The sequence below is a fragment of the Balaenoptera musculus genome, chromosome 1 (genome assembly GCF_009873245.2).
Source record: "Balaenoptera musculus isolate JJ_BM4_2016_0621 chromosome 1, mBalMus1.pri.v3, whole genome shotgun sequence".
NCBI classification, from domain to species: Eukaryota; Metazoa; Chordata; class Mammalia; order Artiodactyla; family Balaenopteridae; genus Balaenoptera; species Balaenoptera musculus.
Window position 1 is genome coordinate 127,013,684 of NC_045785.1, and position 16,950 is coordinate 127,030,633.

Here is a 16,950-nt window from a genome sequence, read left to right on the forward strand (position 1 = left end):
TCAAATATTTGATAGAATTCACCTGTGAAGCCATCTGGTCCTGGACTTTTGTTTCTTGGAAGATTTTTAATCACAGTTTCAATTTCATTACTTGTGATTGGTCTGTTCATATTTTCTATTTCTTCCTGGTTCAGTCTTGGAAAGTTATACCTTTCTAAGAATTTGTCCATTTCTTCCAGGTTGTCCATTTTGTTGGCATAGAGTTGCTTGTAGTAGTTTCTTAGGATGCTTTGTATTTCTGAGGTGTCTATTGTAACTTCTCCTTTTTCATTTCTAATTTTATTGACTTGAGTCCTCTCCCTCTTTTTCTTGATGAGCTTGGCTAATGGTTTATCAATTTTGTTTATCTTCTCAAAGAACCAGCTTTTAGCTTTATTAATCTTTGTTATTGTTTTCTTTGTTTCTATTTCACTTATTTCTGCTCTGATCTTTGTGATTTCTTTCCTTCTGCTAACTTTGGGTTTTGTTTGTTCTTCTTTCTCTAGTTCCTTTAGGTGTAAGGTTAGAGTGTTTATTTGAGATTTTTCTTGTTTCTTGAGGTAGGCTTGTATAGCTATAAACTTCCCTCTTAGAACTGCTTTTGCTGCATCCCATAGGTTTTGGATCATCGTGTTTTCATTGTCATTTGTCTCTAGGTATTTTTTGATTTCCTCTTTGATTTCTTCAGTGATCTCTTGGTTATTCAGTAACGTATTGTTTAGCCTCCATGTGTTTGTGCTTTTTACGTTTTTTTCCCTGTAATTCATTTCTAATCTCATAGTGTTGTAGTCAGAAAAGGTGCTTTGATATGATTTCAATTTTTGTAAATTTACTGAGGCTTGATTTGTGACCCATGATGTGATCTATCCTGGAGAATGTTCCATGTGCACTTGAGAAGAAAGTGTAATCTGCTGTTTTTGGATGGAATGTCCTATAAATATCAATTAAATCTATCTGGTCTATTGTGTCATTTAAAACTTCTGTTTCCTTATTTATTTTCATTTTCAATGATCTGTCCATTGGTGTAAGTGAGGTGTTAAAATCCCCCACTATTATTGTGTTACTGCCGATTTCCTCTTTTATAGCTGTTAGCAGTTGCCTTATATATTGAGGTGCTCCTATGTTGGGTGCATATATATTTATAATTGTTATATCTTCTTCTTGGATTGATCCCTTGATCATTATGTAGTGTCCTACATTGTCTCTTGTAACATTCTTTATTTTAAAGTCTATTTTATCTGATACGAGTATTGCTACTCCAGCTTTCTTTTGATTTCCATTTGCATGGAATATCTTTTTCCATCCCCTCACTTTCAGTCTGTATGTGTCCCTAGGTCTGAAGTGGGTCTCTTGTAGACAGCATATATATATGGATCTTGTTTCTGTATCCATTCAGCTAGCCTGTGTCTTTTTGTTGGAGCTTTTAATCCATTCACATTTAAGGTAATTACTGATACGTATGTTCCTATGACCATTTTCTTAATTGTTTGGGGTTTGTTTTTGTAGGTTCTTTTCTTCTCTTGTGTTTCCCACTTAGAGAAGTTCCTTTAGCATTTGTTGTAGAGCTGATTTGGTGGTGCTGAATTCTCTTAGCTTTGCTTGTCTGTAAAACTTTTGATTTCTCCATTGCATCGGAATGAGATCCTTGCCAGGCAGAGTAATCTTGTTGTAGGTTCTTCCCTTTCATCACTTTAAGTATATCATGCCACTCTCCCTTCTGGCTTGTAGAGTCTTTGCTGAGAAATCAGCTGTTAACCTTATGGAAGTTCCCTTATATGTAATTTGTCATTTTTCCCTTGCTGTTTTCAATCATTTTTCTTTGTCTTTAATTTTGCCAATTTGATTACTATGTGTCTTGGCGTCTTTCTCCTTGGGTTTACCCTGTATGGGACTCGCTGCACTTCCTGAACTTGGGTGGCTATTTCCTTTCCCATGTTAGGGAAGTTTTTGACTATAATCTCTTCAAATATTTTCTCAGGTCCTTTCTCTCTTTCTTCTCCTTCTGGGGCCGCTATAATGAGAATGTTGTTGCATTTGATGTTGTCCCAGAGGTCTCTTAGGCTGCCTTCATCTCTTTCATTCTTTTTTCTTTATTCTGTTCTGCAGCAAGTTGAATTCCACATTCTGTCTTCCAGGTCACTTATCCGTTCTTCTGCCTCAGTTATTCTGCTATTGATTCCTTCTAGTGTGGTTTTCATTTCAGTTATTGTATTGTTCATCTCATGTTCCATTAATTCTTCTAGGTCTTTGTTAAACATTTCTTGCATCTTCTCGATCTTTGCCTCCATTCTTTTTCCGAGGTCCTGGATCATCTTCACTATAATTATTCTGAATTCTTTTTTTTGGAAGGTTGCCTATGTCCACTTCATATAGTTGTTTTTCTGGGGTTTCATCTTGTTCCTTCATCTGGTACATAGCCCTCTGCCTTTTCATCTTGTCTATCTTTTTGTGAAAGTGGGTTTTGTTCCACAGGCTGCAGGATTGTAGTTCTTCTTGCTTCTGCTCTCTGCCTTCTGGTGGATGAGGCTTTCTAAGAGGCTTGTGTAAATTTCCTGATGGGAGGGACTGGTGGTGGGTAGAGCTGACTGTTGCTCCTTTGGGCAGAGCTCAGTAAAACTTTCATCCACTTGACTGCTGATGGGTGGGGCTGGGATCCCTCCCTGTTGGTTGTTTGGCCTGAGGCAACCCAACACTTGAGCCTACCCAGGCACTTTGGTGGGGCTAATGACAGACTCTGGGAGGGCTCATGCTAAGGAGTACTTCCCAGAGTTTCTGCTGCCATTGTCCTTGTCCCCACCGTGAGCCAGAGCCACCCCCCCCCCACCGCCTCTGCAGAAGACCCTGCAACACTAGCAGGTAGGTCTGGTTCAGTCTTCCCTGGGGTCACTGCTCCTTCCCCTGGGTCCCAATGCGCACACTACTTTGTGTGTGCCCTCCAAGAGTTGAGTCTCTGTCTCCCCCAGTCCTGTTGAATTCCTGCAATCAAATCCCACTAGGCTTCAAAGTCTGATTCTCTAGGAATTCTTCCTTCCGTTGCCGGAACCCCCAGGTTGGGAAGCCTGACGTGGGGCTCAGAACCTTCACTCCAGTGGGTGGACTTCTGTGGTATAAGTGTTCTCCAGTCTGTGAGTCATCCATCCAGCAGTTAGGGGATTTGATTTTACTATGATTGCGCCCCTCCAACTGTCTCATTTTGGTTTCTCCTTTGTCTTTGGATGTGGGGTATCTTTTTTGGTTAGTTCCAGTGTCTTCCTGTCGATGATTGCCCAGCAGCTAGTTGTGATTCTGGTGTTCTCACAAGAAGGAGTGACAGCACGTCCTTCTACTCAGCCATCTTGGTTCCTCTTAAAGTGCATTTTCTTATTTTTTGTTTTACACAAAGTATAGCATGGTATGTATACTGTTCTGTACCTTGCTTTTTTATTTAGTAACAAATCTTGGGAAGAAGTATATAGAGAAGTTTCTCACTCTTTTTAAAGCTGTGTATTGTTTGATTGTATGGATGAACTGTGATTCATTGAACCAGTCTCCCATTGATGAAAATTTTTTTGTTTCCAGTGTTTTGCTATTTCCTTCAGTGAATAATCTTGTGCATGAATCATTTCACATACATTCAACTATGTTTAGAAATAAAAGTTGGATGTTTTAGCAAAGCCATGATTCTTCAGACCTAGTGAGATGTTTGGCATTATTTTTTGTTTGTTTTGATTTTTCATAAATCTGGAACTAGACCAACCGATGCTTAAAACCATTTGTTGAATGATGTATGTAAGCTTGTGTTTATTTCTAATTTGGTTTCCAAGATACGAAAGTAGAAATGAGAATACAGTAAAAAGGAACATTCAGGCACTCTTTCCCTGAGAGATAAAGAGTTGAATAGAAAGATATTGGCCTAGGCAGCACAACATGCCCCACATTTGGGGTCACCCACATAGTGTTGAGGGCCCATCACTGCAACTTTGGGATGTCTTTACTGTCATTCTAACAGTCAACTATTATTCAGTTATACTCTCATTCTATTATTATGGTTTGTTCAGATCATGGAGACATGCCTTTCTTCATGGGCATGGATTTTCCCCAGAGAGTATGAAGTCCTTATTGTCAGTTTTACTGAGAATGGGATAATCCCCAAGAAGCGAGTGTGGCAGACAAGGGTGACTGTGCTCTCTGGGTTTTAGAGGCAGCCAGGCCTGGGCTTTAAGGTTTGTCTCTGCTATAAGCTAAGCAGAGTCAACCTGGTGAGGGACTCTGAGAACTGATTTGGGCAATAATATTATAGGTTTTAAGAGAAGACAATTCTAATATCAACTATAACATACTTTATATTGTACTATTATCTCCAAGCCTTTTATAATTCATATCACTTAGTAATCCAAAAAATGTAAGTTAAAACCATTATGAAATATCACTTCACATCCTTAATATCAGCCAAAAAAAGTGTGAAAATGCCAAGTACCAGGTAGAATGAGGATCAAGGAGAATTAGTCATTTGTGGAGGGAGTACGAATTGGTACATACATTTTGGAGAACAATTTATCAACATCTAGCAAAGTTGAAAATATGAATATGCTATAATCTAGCCATTTCACAGTGAGGCAGGTACCCTGGAGAAGCTCTTGCACAGGTGCTCAAGTAAATAAATACAAGAATATATTGTTTGTAATAGAGAAAAACTGAAATAATCTAAATATTCATCAATGGAGAAGAACTAAATGAACTGTAATTTATATATATCAAGGAATTCGCCCATGATGAAAATAAATGAAATAAAGTTGCTTATATTTAGAAAACATGGATCTCATAAAGATAATGTTGAGCAAAAAAACAAGTTGCATGAAAATGTATATGGTGTGATACCTTCTTATGATATTATATAATGTTTTTATTCATGCATATGTAGTAAAAGTATAAAGAAATGCACAAAAAATATAAAGAATAAATTCAACAGACTGGTTACCTTTGGCAGGCATGGAAAAGGATAAAATTAGGGAGGTTACAAAGAGGGCTTCAACTGGGTAGTGAGTACATGAGTATGAGTTATACCTTTGTAATTCTGTAATATATTTATAAATGTTAAAAATAAAATTACATCTTTATCTGTAGTGCAGTAGGGGTTCAGAGAAAAGCTGTTGCAAAGTGAGAGTACACACAGAGTTCAACAATGAAGAACAGCTGTGCCAACAAAGACATTATCTCACAAAGGTCATCAGCAAAAGGATGTTCTGAAGATGAAGAGACAGAGCAGAAGAAAATAAATTTTTTATTCTGGACTGAGACAGAAACCTAGGGAACTATTAGAAATAGCTGAAAAGTATGGATGTCTTCCAGCTATGACTGGCTAGCTTGTATTTGTCCTGTCTTTCCACTAATAACAACTAGAAAAACTGTATAAAATATTATTTTAAAAAAATATTTGTTCAAAATATCAGAGAGCTACCAAGGTAGCAAGAATCAAGATCCTGAAAGGAAGGAAAGCTCACTGAGGGTGAGCCAGACAGTCAGTTTCACTAGTTGTTTGAGGCAGGTACCATTTAGAAAGCAGAAACTGAGAGGCTGAATTTTTGGAAATCCCAAAGAGCTAGGGAGGCAAAGACTGAAGTTCAAGGGGAAAGGGAGGTTGGCAAATACTGCAGACCTTTGACTGGGATGCCTAAAGGGCTTTTAGTCAGCCAAACCCAGCCTAACTGCCTTCCAGAGTACCCCAGAGAGGTAGTCTATGTACCCGATAGTAAAACTGATGAAAACTGAATACAAAGAGAAAATTTTAAGACCAGTCACAGGAGTAAAAAGGATGTATTGCCGTCAAAGGAACAATAGTAAGACTTACAGCTGACTTCTCAATCGAAATGATGGAAGTCAAAAGAAATAGAATAATTTCTTCTAAGTGCTGGGAGAAAAAAATACTGCCAATCTAGAATTCTATACCTTTTTAAAATGTTTTTCAAAAATGAAGGTAAAATAATTCATACTCAAAATAAAGAAACTGAGATAGTTACCAGCAGACCCACACTAAAGGAAAATTAGAGTACTTCGGGCAAATGAAAATGATCCTAGATGGAAGCATGGAAATACTAAGGAATGAAGAGGTAAATATGTGTGTAAATTTAAATGACTATTGACTGCATGAAGCAATAACCAAAATGTCTTGTGAGGTATTAAAAACATGAAGAATTAAATATACATGACATCAGGACTACAAAAGGTGTGAGGGTAATAAATAGAGTGTTATGTAGACCTTTTATTGTCTTGGAAGTAGTATAAAAATATATATATATATATATATATTTAAGAAGCCAAAGACGCATATTGTAACCCCTAGGGAAACTCCCTAAAAGAATATCAGAAGATAATTTAACAAATAAGCTAATTGGGGAGGAAGGATAAATACGTTTTATTAATTCAAAAGTAAGCACAAAAGGAGAAAAACACAGAACAGGTAAGGAAAGTAGAATATAAATGGTAAAATGGTAGACATAGATTAAATGTAAATAGATTAAATATTCCAATTAAAAACAAAAATTGTCAGACTACACAGCTTTGAGGCCCTTTGCAAAAGGCTAAGTTTGAGGAAATGAAAAACAAATTATGTGGGAATGAAGTCTAGGAAGAATATCAGGATATGGTAGATTATGAGAATGAACATACTTTTCTAAGGACTTAGAATTTTATTCTGTTAATTATAATGAATCCTGGAGGCAAATACTGCTGTTCCCAGTCTCTATTCATGTTTCTGTGATGAGCAGAAACATGAAGGAAGAACTAGCCCAGCTGTTACTTAGACCCTCATTTAATTACCTTGATTAATGTCCCACAATGTACTCCACTCCCTACACCTGCCTCCTCTGTGCTTAAGGCTTACAGGTAATTTGATGAAGTGATTAAGAGCACACACTGTGAAGGTTTAGATGGCCTGGATTCAAAGCTCTCCTTGTTGTGTGATTTTCAGCATTTTACTTAATTCTTTGATGTATCAGCTTTCTCACTCATAAAATGCAGTTAACAAAATTTATTCTCTCATAGGATTGTTTTAACAATCAATTAAATTAATCTCTGTAAAACTTAGACAATAAGTAAATAATAAGCCCTGCATAAATGATATGTGTGATAGAGCCTCTCACAGCCACCACTGGTAAAGATACCTCCCATCTCTGTGCCAGCCTTCTCCCATGTGTTCTGGGCTATGGATTGTACTCTGGTCTGTCAAGATAATCTCATCCAAATCCCATCTTCCAGAAATTTCATGAAAATCTGGTCCACAAATAGGAAAAGTCTTCTTAGTTACAACACCAAAAGTACAAGCAACAAAAGAAAAAGAAAAATAGATAAATTGTGCTTCATTAAAATTAAAATTTATGCACTTCAAAGAACACCATCGATAAAGTTAAAAGACAACTCACAGAATGGGACAAAATATTTGCAAATCATGTATATGACAAGGGACTTACATCTAGAATATGTAAAGAACTCTCACAACTCAATAATAAAAAGGTGAAAGGGATAAAGCATCTGAATTGACATTTCTCAAAGAAGGTATACAAATGGCCAAGAGAGTCGGCCATTTAAAAGAGAGTTGATGTCATTAACTATTAGGAAAGTGCAAATCAAAACCATAATGAGATACCACTTTGCATCTACTAGGATGTCTATAACCAAGAAGACAGATAATAACAAGTGTTGGAGAGATTATGGAGAAATTGGAATCCTCATAAATTTCTGGTAGAAATGTAAAATGTTATAGCTTCTTTGGAAACAGTTTAGCAGTTCCTCAAAATGCTAAACATAACATTATCATATGCCCCAGCAGTTCTACTCCTGGATATGTATCTAAGAGAAATGAAGACATATGTCCACACAAAAAATTTACACATTAATCCATATAGCAGCATTATTCATAATAACCAAAAAGCAGAAACAATCCAAACATCCATCAACTGATGAATGGATAAAGTATGGTATCCATAAAATGGAATATTATTCAGCAATAAAAAGGAATGAAATACAGATATATGCTACAACATGAGTAAACTGTAAAAACATTATGCTAAGTGAAAGAAGTCATTCAGACCTGAAAAAAAATAGATCATATGATTCCATTTATATGAAATATTCAGAATCAGCAAATCTATAGCAATAGAAAGTAAATTAGTGTTTGCCTAATTGGGGGTGTGGCTATGTGGAGAGAAATTGAGCAGTGATTGCTATTGGGTACAGGAGCTCTTTGGGGGTGTGATGAAAATGTTCTAAAATTGATTGTGGTGATGGTTGAACAACTCTGTCAATATACTAAAAACCACTGAATTAAATAGTTGAATGGTTAAACTATTTAAATTAAATAAATGAATTATATAGCAATATCCCAATAAAACTTTAAAAAATCTGGTCCAAAGAGCATTTCCTTTTCTCAGACCTGTCATGTATTGATTTGTTTGTATAACTTTCCTACCATTTCAATGAGATTTTGGAAAGGGTAGTAAATATGCTTGCTCGGTTCATTCTCTCAATCCAGAAGCTCCAGGAGGATTATTTTAAAAGAGGACTGCCCCAGAAAATATAGAGCATATAGAAATGATGGGACTATATACATCACACAGGAGATACAGATGAGTTCATCCAAACAATAAAACTTGGTCATAGTCAAGGGATAATAAGACTAGTTTAGCCTGTCATTTACCTAATGGTCTAAAGCAACTTAATGAGAAAACTTGTTCTCCTGGCTCTGTGCTTCCTGTTCTCAGTGAGTGACACATGGTTTTAAGAAGTCTTCTGTTGAAATATGTAATAAAAAGTAAACTGGAAAGAGAAAGAGATACCAAGGCTGATATGTACATTGTTTTCATGGGAGAAGCCATAATCAAGAGAGCTTAGAACATTCCAGGAATGGCTCAGGAGGTGACTCCAGGACCCCAGCCATGTGGAGCGGTACATAGTGCCAACAGCCTCCCATTCCTTTACAATAACCAGTATACTTTCAAATCCAATCCAAAGTCTTCTCAGCAACTCTGTGCCTATCTTAAAACTACAATTGATAGGGACTTCCCTGGTAGCACAGTGGTTAAGAATACGCCTGCCAATGTAGGGGACACAGGTTCAAGCCCTGGTCCAGGAAGATCTCACATGCCGTGGAGCAACTAAGCCCGTGAGCCACATCTACTGAGCCTGCGCTCTAGAGCCCGTGAGCCACAACTACTGAAGCCCCGTGTGCCTAGAGCCCATGCTCTGAAGCAAGAGAAGCCACCACAGTGAGAAGCCCGCACACCACAACTAAAGAAAGCCCACGCACAGCAACCAAGACCCAATGTAGCCATAAATAAATATATATATATTTTTTTAAAAACTAAAAAAAAAAAAACTACAATTGATAATGACAGAATCCAGGATCTCAGATGCTAAAATCTTGCAGTTAGGACTTTACTTCACTATCACACTCTGCCTGAATTCCTCTATTATCTACTAACAAGTGGTTTTCTAACTGTTTCAATACTTACAGTGATAGACAATTCACTACCTTACAAAACAGCCCCTTCCATATTTGCACAGCACTGTTTTGTTTTTTTTTTTAATTTATTTTATTTTATTTTTGGCTGCATTGGGTCTTCGTTGCTGCGTGGGCTTTCTCTAGTTGCGGCGAGTGGGGGGGCTACTCCTCGTTGTGGTACATGGGCTTCTCATTGCGGTGGCTTCTCTTGTTGTGGAGCACGGGCTCTAGGTGCACGGTCTTTAGTAGTTGCGGCACACGGGCTCAGTAGCTGTGGCTTGCAGGCTCAGTAGTTGCCACGCAAGGGCTCAAGAGCACAGGCTCAGTAGTTGTGACGCACGGGCTTAGTTGCTCTGCGGCATGTGGGATCTTCCCGGACCAGGGCTCGAACCCGTGTCCCCTGCATCGGCAGGCGGATTCTTAACCACTGCTCCACCAGGGAAGTCCCTGCACAGCACTGTTAGCCAGAAAATTCTTCTTTATATTGAGGCAAACAGCTTTTCTGTAACATTGACAGATTTGATCCTGAATAGACTTTTGCGTCTACCCAAAATTGGCTTATATGATCTTTTCCATGTAACAGCCATTTTGAAGGCAATTATAATATACTTTTCAATATATATCCTCTGGGCTAAACATCAAAAGTTTCTTCAGTGGCTCTTTATGACAAGGTTTTAAGAAGTTCATTACCATCCTGGTTATTCTTAAACTTCCTAGTAGCCAAGCCAAGTTTGTTTCCATATCCATAAGACAAGGATGGGTAATAATGCCTAGGTCCTGAGCTAACCAAATGAATTAATGTATGAAAAAGTATTTTTACACTTTAAAACACTTTGTAAACATAAAATACTATTAGAAAGTACCCACTTCCTGGAAGACAACTTGTCAAAATATAGTAGAAACTTGCAATTCAAAATGTGATCTAAGGACCAGCAGCATTGGAATCATCTGGAATCATGTTAGAAATGAAGACTCTCAGACCCATCCCATATCTATTAAATCCACATCTGCATTTTAATAAGGTCTCCAAGCGTTTTATGCTTTAAAGTTTGAGGAGCACTGTAGACTTTCAAATGGGCATATACTTTCATACAGCAATTCCCCTTTTAGGTTTTTATCCTGAGAATATGATGTGGTAAGTGTGGAATAGATATACCTAAACAGTGTTCATTACAGCATTTTCATAATAGCAAAAACTTAGAAGGAATCTAAAGGTCTGCTAATAGAAAATTGGCCAGGTGCTTTATGGTTCGTTTGTGGATATACCCGTTCTCCCCAGGAGGCTTGTTGGCCCTCGGCATACCTAAGTACCGTTTGCCAGCCAGGAATGTCTGTTGAGCAAGTTCCTCAGCTGGTGCCAGTGGCAAGAAGATGCCTGCTCCCAAGCTGATGGTTGATGCTGTGAACATAGGTGTATGTTCAATTGGACACAAAACGGTATTAATATCTCCAGATAGGTTATCTACTGGGGGAGAACCAGACCATCTGCACAAGAGTTCATTCATCTCCCAAGTGTTCAATCAGTTTAAAAAACTGCTAGCGTATCTGGGTGTTTCGTTTGTTAGGTAAAATTATTACAGGACTTTTATCGAGACCATAATTAGCTAGAGAAGGGAGAGTGAAGACATAATTGGAAAACTGTTCATAGATTAGTTACAAAATCTGTGACCCAATGTCAGTGAAGTGGCTTATCTTTTTTCCTCTTTAATTAAGAAACATGTTCAGCTCTTTTGTTTCTTAGTCATTGACCATTGCCCTTGAAGTGTCTTTTACTCTTGCTATAGAGTTGATTTATTTATTAGACAAAGAAAACCTTCTACTGTGACCAAATTCAGTTTTGGAAATATCAGGAAAATGATGTTTCCTGAATACCTTATTTTAAAATGTCAAACTACGCTTCACTTCTCCACTCCAGACCTTAGTTCTCTGTTTAATTTTTTTCCACAGCACGCATCACCAGCTACTCGTTTATTCTGTCTTGCTGATTGCTTGTCTGGCTTCCTCCACTAGAAAGCCAGCTCCATAAGGGAAAGGAGTATTGACTCTTTTGCTCACTGCTGTGTCTACAGCACTTAGCAATTGTCTGGCACCTAGGAGGTGTTCAACAAATGTTTGTTGAATGAATTTGCATTAAAATATTTCAGTGTCCTTAGGTCCACTGGTCTTGTTGGCTGGAGAACAAAATCCTTTACTTTCATCATTTAGACTATATCTAAGGTACACATGTGCTTTATAGCCTCTAGATTTAGTTTTCTTAATTAACGGTAGTGCTAGTAACTGAGATTGTAGGCAAAGGTAAGTTAGCCAGTTCTATATCAAGGCAAAAAAGAGCAATGAACAGGAAGATATTAGAAGTCCTACTAGATTCATCCAAGCCAGCAGATACACAAGCAGAGACATAAGATGGTGTATGGGTCTGGGTAGGGTAAGCAATCTAGGAACAGGTAAGCACAGTAAGCTAAGATCCAGAAGTCATCAAGTCTAAGAAAGCCAGGCCAGAACAAGAATGTAAAGTCCAGAATACATATATATATTCTGTAAATTCCAGAATATATATATATATATATTCAGTTATACATATATATACATATATATGTATAACTGAATCACTTTGCTGTACAGCAGAACTTAATACAACATTATAAATCAACTATACTTCAATAAAAATTCTTTTAGGAATGTAAATTCTATGAGATCATTCATCCAGGCACAGTGATATGTCAGAAATAGTGCCTAACAAATAGAAACGAGTATTTGTTAGATGGAAAATTAATTCATCAACAAAATGGAAATCATACAGCCATTAAAAAATGTTGCTCTAGATATAAAGTTATCACTATACTGTAAAGTGAAAACTCGAGTTGGAAATTATACTTAGAGTATGATTCCATTTTTGTTTGTGTGTATGTATATATATAAATTAAAGAAATACAAAAATGTCAACAGTGGTTATAGTGATGTCTGTATGGTGGGGTAAGGGATAATTTTGACTTCTTTTTATTTGTCCATATTTACAAACTCGTTAATGAGCATTGGTTAAATCCATTATTAAAAGGATTTTTACTATCTGTATGATATATGGGTACGTGTACAATGTTGTTACTGTAAAGATGTTCCATCCTTACCCTGGACCTCAGAATACAAGCCTCTTGCTTAATTTCAGGACTCCTAACAAAGGCCTTGGAGTTTCAGCTGGCAGAATGCCAGAGGAGTGCAAGCTCCTCCCCTTTCCCACAGCCTCCTCCAGCTCTTCAAACGTTTCTGATTACTTCCCAACACACAACCAATACAGAAGACTACTGTCAGAGAGGGCAACAAAAGGCAAAAACGGAGGTAAGGATGATAGCTGGGGAGAGCGGCTGAAACGGAAAAGCTCAGCACTCTGAAGAACGTAACTGAAGATTGGCTCATATCCCTAGTAATATGTTATCTGTTGGCTTTGTTAGATAGGTTGCTTTTAAATGTTAAACCATTTAAAAAGACGTCGTAAACGGGGTTTGCAGCAAAGTCCATGACACAACTTGGCTTCTTTCAAGGGAAAGAGGAGACTGGGATTTGACTGGTAAGGCATTTTATTCAATTAGTGCTGCTTATTAAATTACACTGCTTCAGCATTCAAAGCCAATTACTGTCCACACCATAAGGACTGTCTTACCTTTTGCCTCAGTGAAGCAGCATTAATTCATCAACTCCTTCACAGGATACCATGGCAAAGAAGGTGGCAGTGATTGGAGCTGGGGTCAGTGGCCTGATATCTCTGAAGTGCTGTGTGGATGAGGGACTCGAACCCACTTGCTTTGAGAAGACTGAAGATATTGGAGGGCTGTGGAGGTTCAAAGTAAGTGAGATCTTGTTTCTTGAATAAGTTGTGCTGCTACTGTAGGGTGAATCATACTACTGATGGGCCTTATTGAGGTATTTCCTAAGCAACTTTGATAGAATGTATTTCATGCTGCTATACAGGAACTAAAGAAATAGGCTGGTGTCTCTCCCAGGTCATTACTATCCTAACCCAGGTGGCCAACCCAGGCTGTAAAGGAATCTCTTCTTATGGACCTAGCAATTGTCCTGTATGTAGTCCATACTTTTGTTATTCTCAAAGCAATACACTGATATTAGAGAGCATTTTACAAAACAGAAGTGACAGGGATTCTTTTCAAGACACCACTTCTATTCTAACCATTGAGCACTTGCTTTTTCAGAGAGTGAGCTCTTATTACTGCTGACTTTTTTTCTGACAAACAAATCATATTTGTTTGCTTGGCTTTTTGATGACACTCTAGTGTAACTCTGAGAACTCTTTAAGTATATTATTAAATATATTTTATTCATTAATTTTATTCTGTTAGCCAAACCCAAATATTGGAAATGCTAGCTGTGCCTCAGAATTTGTATAAAATTTAGAAAAATACAAAGATAGACAGCTATGAAGATTTATAAATATTTCTTCCCATAATCTTTTAAATAAGTAACTAGCTCCATCTACCTCATTACAAATACCTCCATTTCATTTCTTTTTATGGCTGAGTAATATTCCATTGTATTTGTAATGAGGTGGATGGAGTTAGAGTCTGTCATACAGAGTGAAGTAAGTCAGAAAGAGAAAAACAAATACAGTATGCTAACACATATATATGGAATCTAAGGGGAAAAAAAAAGGTCATGAAGAACCTAGTGGCAAGATGGGAATAAAGACACAGACCTACTAGAGAATGGACTTGAGGATATGGGGAGGGGGAGAGTTGAGATGTGACAGGGTGAGAGAGTGTCATGGACATATATACACTACCAAATGTAAAATAGATAGCTAGTGGGAAGCAGCCACATAGCACAGGGAGATCAACTAGGTGCTTTGTGACCGCCTGGGGGGGTGGGATGGGTAGGGTGGGAGGGAGGGAGATGCGGGAGGGAGGAGATATGGGGATATATGTATATGTATAGCTGATTCACTGTGTTATAAAGCAGAAACTAACAAAACAAAAAGAAAAAAAAAATAAGTAACTAGCTTGCCACCTCCTAGGTGTGACATCTTGGGCAAGTTATTTACATTCCTGTGTCTTACTTTTCTCAGCTGTCTAATGAGGGCAACAGAAAAGTATGATTATCTCATAGTACCGTTTTAAAGATACAGGGAGATAATTCATGTAAAGAACTTAGAATACAATAAACATTAGCTACAATAACTATATTTATATTTTATAGACAAGCAAACAGAAACTGAGAGAGGTTAGGTGGTTTGCCACACAGCTGCAGGAACTGACATTCAAACCTGGGTCTCTGTGACTCCCAAGCAGCTAAGGCCCTAATTATAACCCTAACTTGTATTCCTGCTCAAAATGGTTAAACAAAAGTTTCAGACCTCAACAGCAGTGACTTTAGGATTATGTATCAGGTACATCGAAGTGAGAAGTTAAAACAAGTGGGAACACTCCAGACAGGAGTGAAAAATTTGAATATGTGAAAGCAGACTCTCACACCAGCAGAGATCATCCAAAGGGCTCTTGCTAAAAGCTGACCAGTCAAGGGGATGGCAAGAACATCTACCATGTGTGCTTTCTCAGTTCAAACTGAATCTTATGCCAAAAGGAATTTTTTTAACATTGGGTTTCTCAGATGTATATAATCATAAAACATGCCTAGAGGGTTTCTTAAACATACTGATTCTTTTTTTTTTTCAACATCTTTATTGGAGTATAATTGCTTTACAATGGTGTGTTAGTTTCTGCTTTATAACAAAGTGAATCACCTATACATATACATATTTCCCCGTATCTACTCCCTTTGTGTCTCCCTCCCACCCTCCCCATCCCACGCCTCTAGGTGGTCACAAAGCACTGAGCTGATCTCCCTGTGCTATGCGGCTGCTTCCTGCTAGCTATCTATTTTACATTTGGTAGCATATTTAAGTACATGACACTCTCTCACTTCGTCCCAGCTTAACCTTCCCCCTCCCCGTGTCCTCAAGTCCATTCTCTATGTCTGCATCTTTACTCCTGTCCTGCCGCTAGTTTCTTCAGAACCTTTTTTTTTTTTTTTTTTGATTCCATATATATGTGTTAGCATAGGGTATTTGTTTTTCTTTTCTATGTCCATTAGTGATATTGACCTGTAGCTTTCTTTCTTTGTTACATCGTTGTCTGGCTTTGGTATCAGGGTGATGGTGGCCTCATAGAATGAGTTTGGAAGTGTTCCTCCCTCGGCTATATTTTGGAAGAGTTTGAGAAGGATAGGTGTTAGCTCTTCTCTAAATGTTTGATGGAATTCGCCTGTGAAGCCATCTGGTCCTGGCCTTTTGTTTGATGGAAGATTTTTAATCACAGTCTCAATTTCAGTGCTTGTGATTGGTCTGTTTATACTTTCTATTTCTTGCTGAAAGTCTTGAAAGGTCATGCTTTTCCAAGAATTTGTCCATTTCTTCCAGGATGTCCATTTTATTGGCCTACAGTTGCTTGTAGTAATCTCTCATGATCCTTTGTATTTCTGCAGTGTCAGTTTTTACTTCTCCTTTTTCATTCCTAATTCTGTTGATATGAGTCTTCTCCCTTTTTTTCCTGATGAGTCTGGCTAATGGTTTATGAATTTTGTTTATCTTCTCAAAGAACCAGCTTTCAGTTTTATTGATCGTTGCTATCATTTCCTTCATTTCTTTTTCATTTATTTCTGATCTGATCTTTATGATTTCTTTCCTTCTGCTAACTTTGGGGGTTTTTTGTTCTTCTTTCTCTAATTGCTTTACGTGTAAGGTTAGGTTGCTAATTGGAGATGTTTCTTGTTTCTTGAGATAGGATTGTATTGATATAAACTTCCCTCTTAGAACTGCTTTTGCTGCATCCCATAGGCTGTGGGTTGTCGTGTTTTCATTGTCATTTGTTTCTAGGTATTTTTTGATTTCCTCTTTGATTTATTCAGTGATCTCTTGGTTATTTAGTAGTATATTGTTTAGCCTCCATGTGTCTGTATTTTTTACAGATTTTTCCAGTAATTGATATCTCGTCTCATAGCATTGTGGTCAGAAAAGATACTTGAAATGATTTCAATTATCTTAAATTTACCAAGGCTAGATTTGTGCCCAAGATATGATCTATCTTGGAGAATGTTCCATGAGCACTTGAGAAGAAAGTGTGTTCTGTTGTTTTTGGATGAAATGTCCTATAAATATCAATTAAGTCCATCTTGTTTAATGTATCATTTAAAGCTTGTGTTTCCTTATTTATTTTCATTTTGGATGATCTGTCCTTTGGTGAAAGTGAAGTGTTAAAGCCCCCTACTATTATTGTGTTACTGTTGATTTCCCCTTTCATGGCTGTTAGCATTTTCCTTATGTATTGAGGTGCTCCTATGTTGGGTGCATAAATATTTACAATTGTTATGTGTTCTTCTTGGATTGATCCCTTGATCATTATGTAGTGTCCTTCTTTGTCTCTTGTAATAGTCTTTATTTTAAAGTCTATTTTTTCTGATATGAGAGTTGCTACTCCAGCTTTCTTCTGATTTCC

General features: G+C 37.5%; 1 protein-coding gene across 1 annotated transcript in view; it reads left to right on the top strand.

Moving 5' to 3' along the window:
- Nucleotides 1-13,157: 13,157 nt before the first annotated feature.
- FMO2 (flavin containing dimethylaniline monoxygenase 2) overlaps nucleotides 13,158-16,950 on the top strand; it is a 38,651-nt gene continuing 34,858 nt past the window's right edge. The window contains exon 1 of the mRNA XM_036845965.1: nucleotides 13,158-13,292. Coding sequence (XP_036701860.1) covers nucleotides 13,161-13,292 — 132 coding nt within the window. The 5' untranslated portion in view covers nucleotides 13,158-13,160. The remainder of the gene's footprint in view (nucleotides 13,293-16,950) is intronic.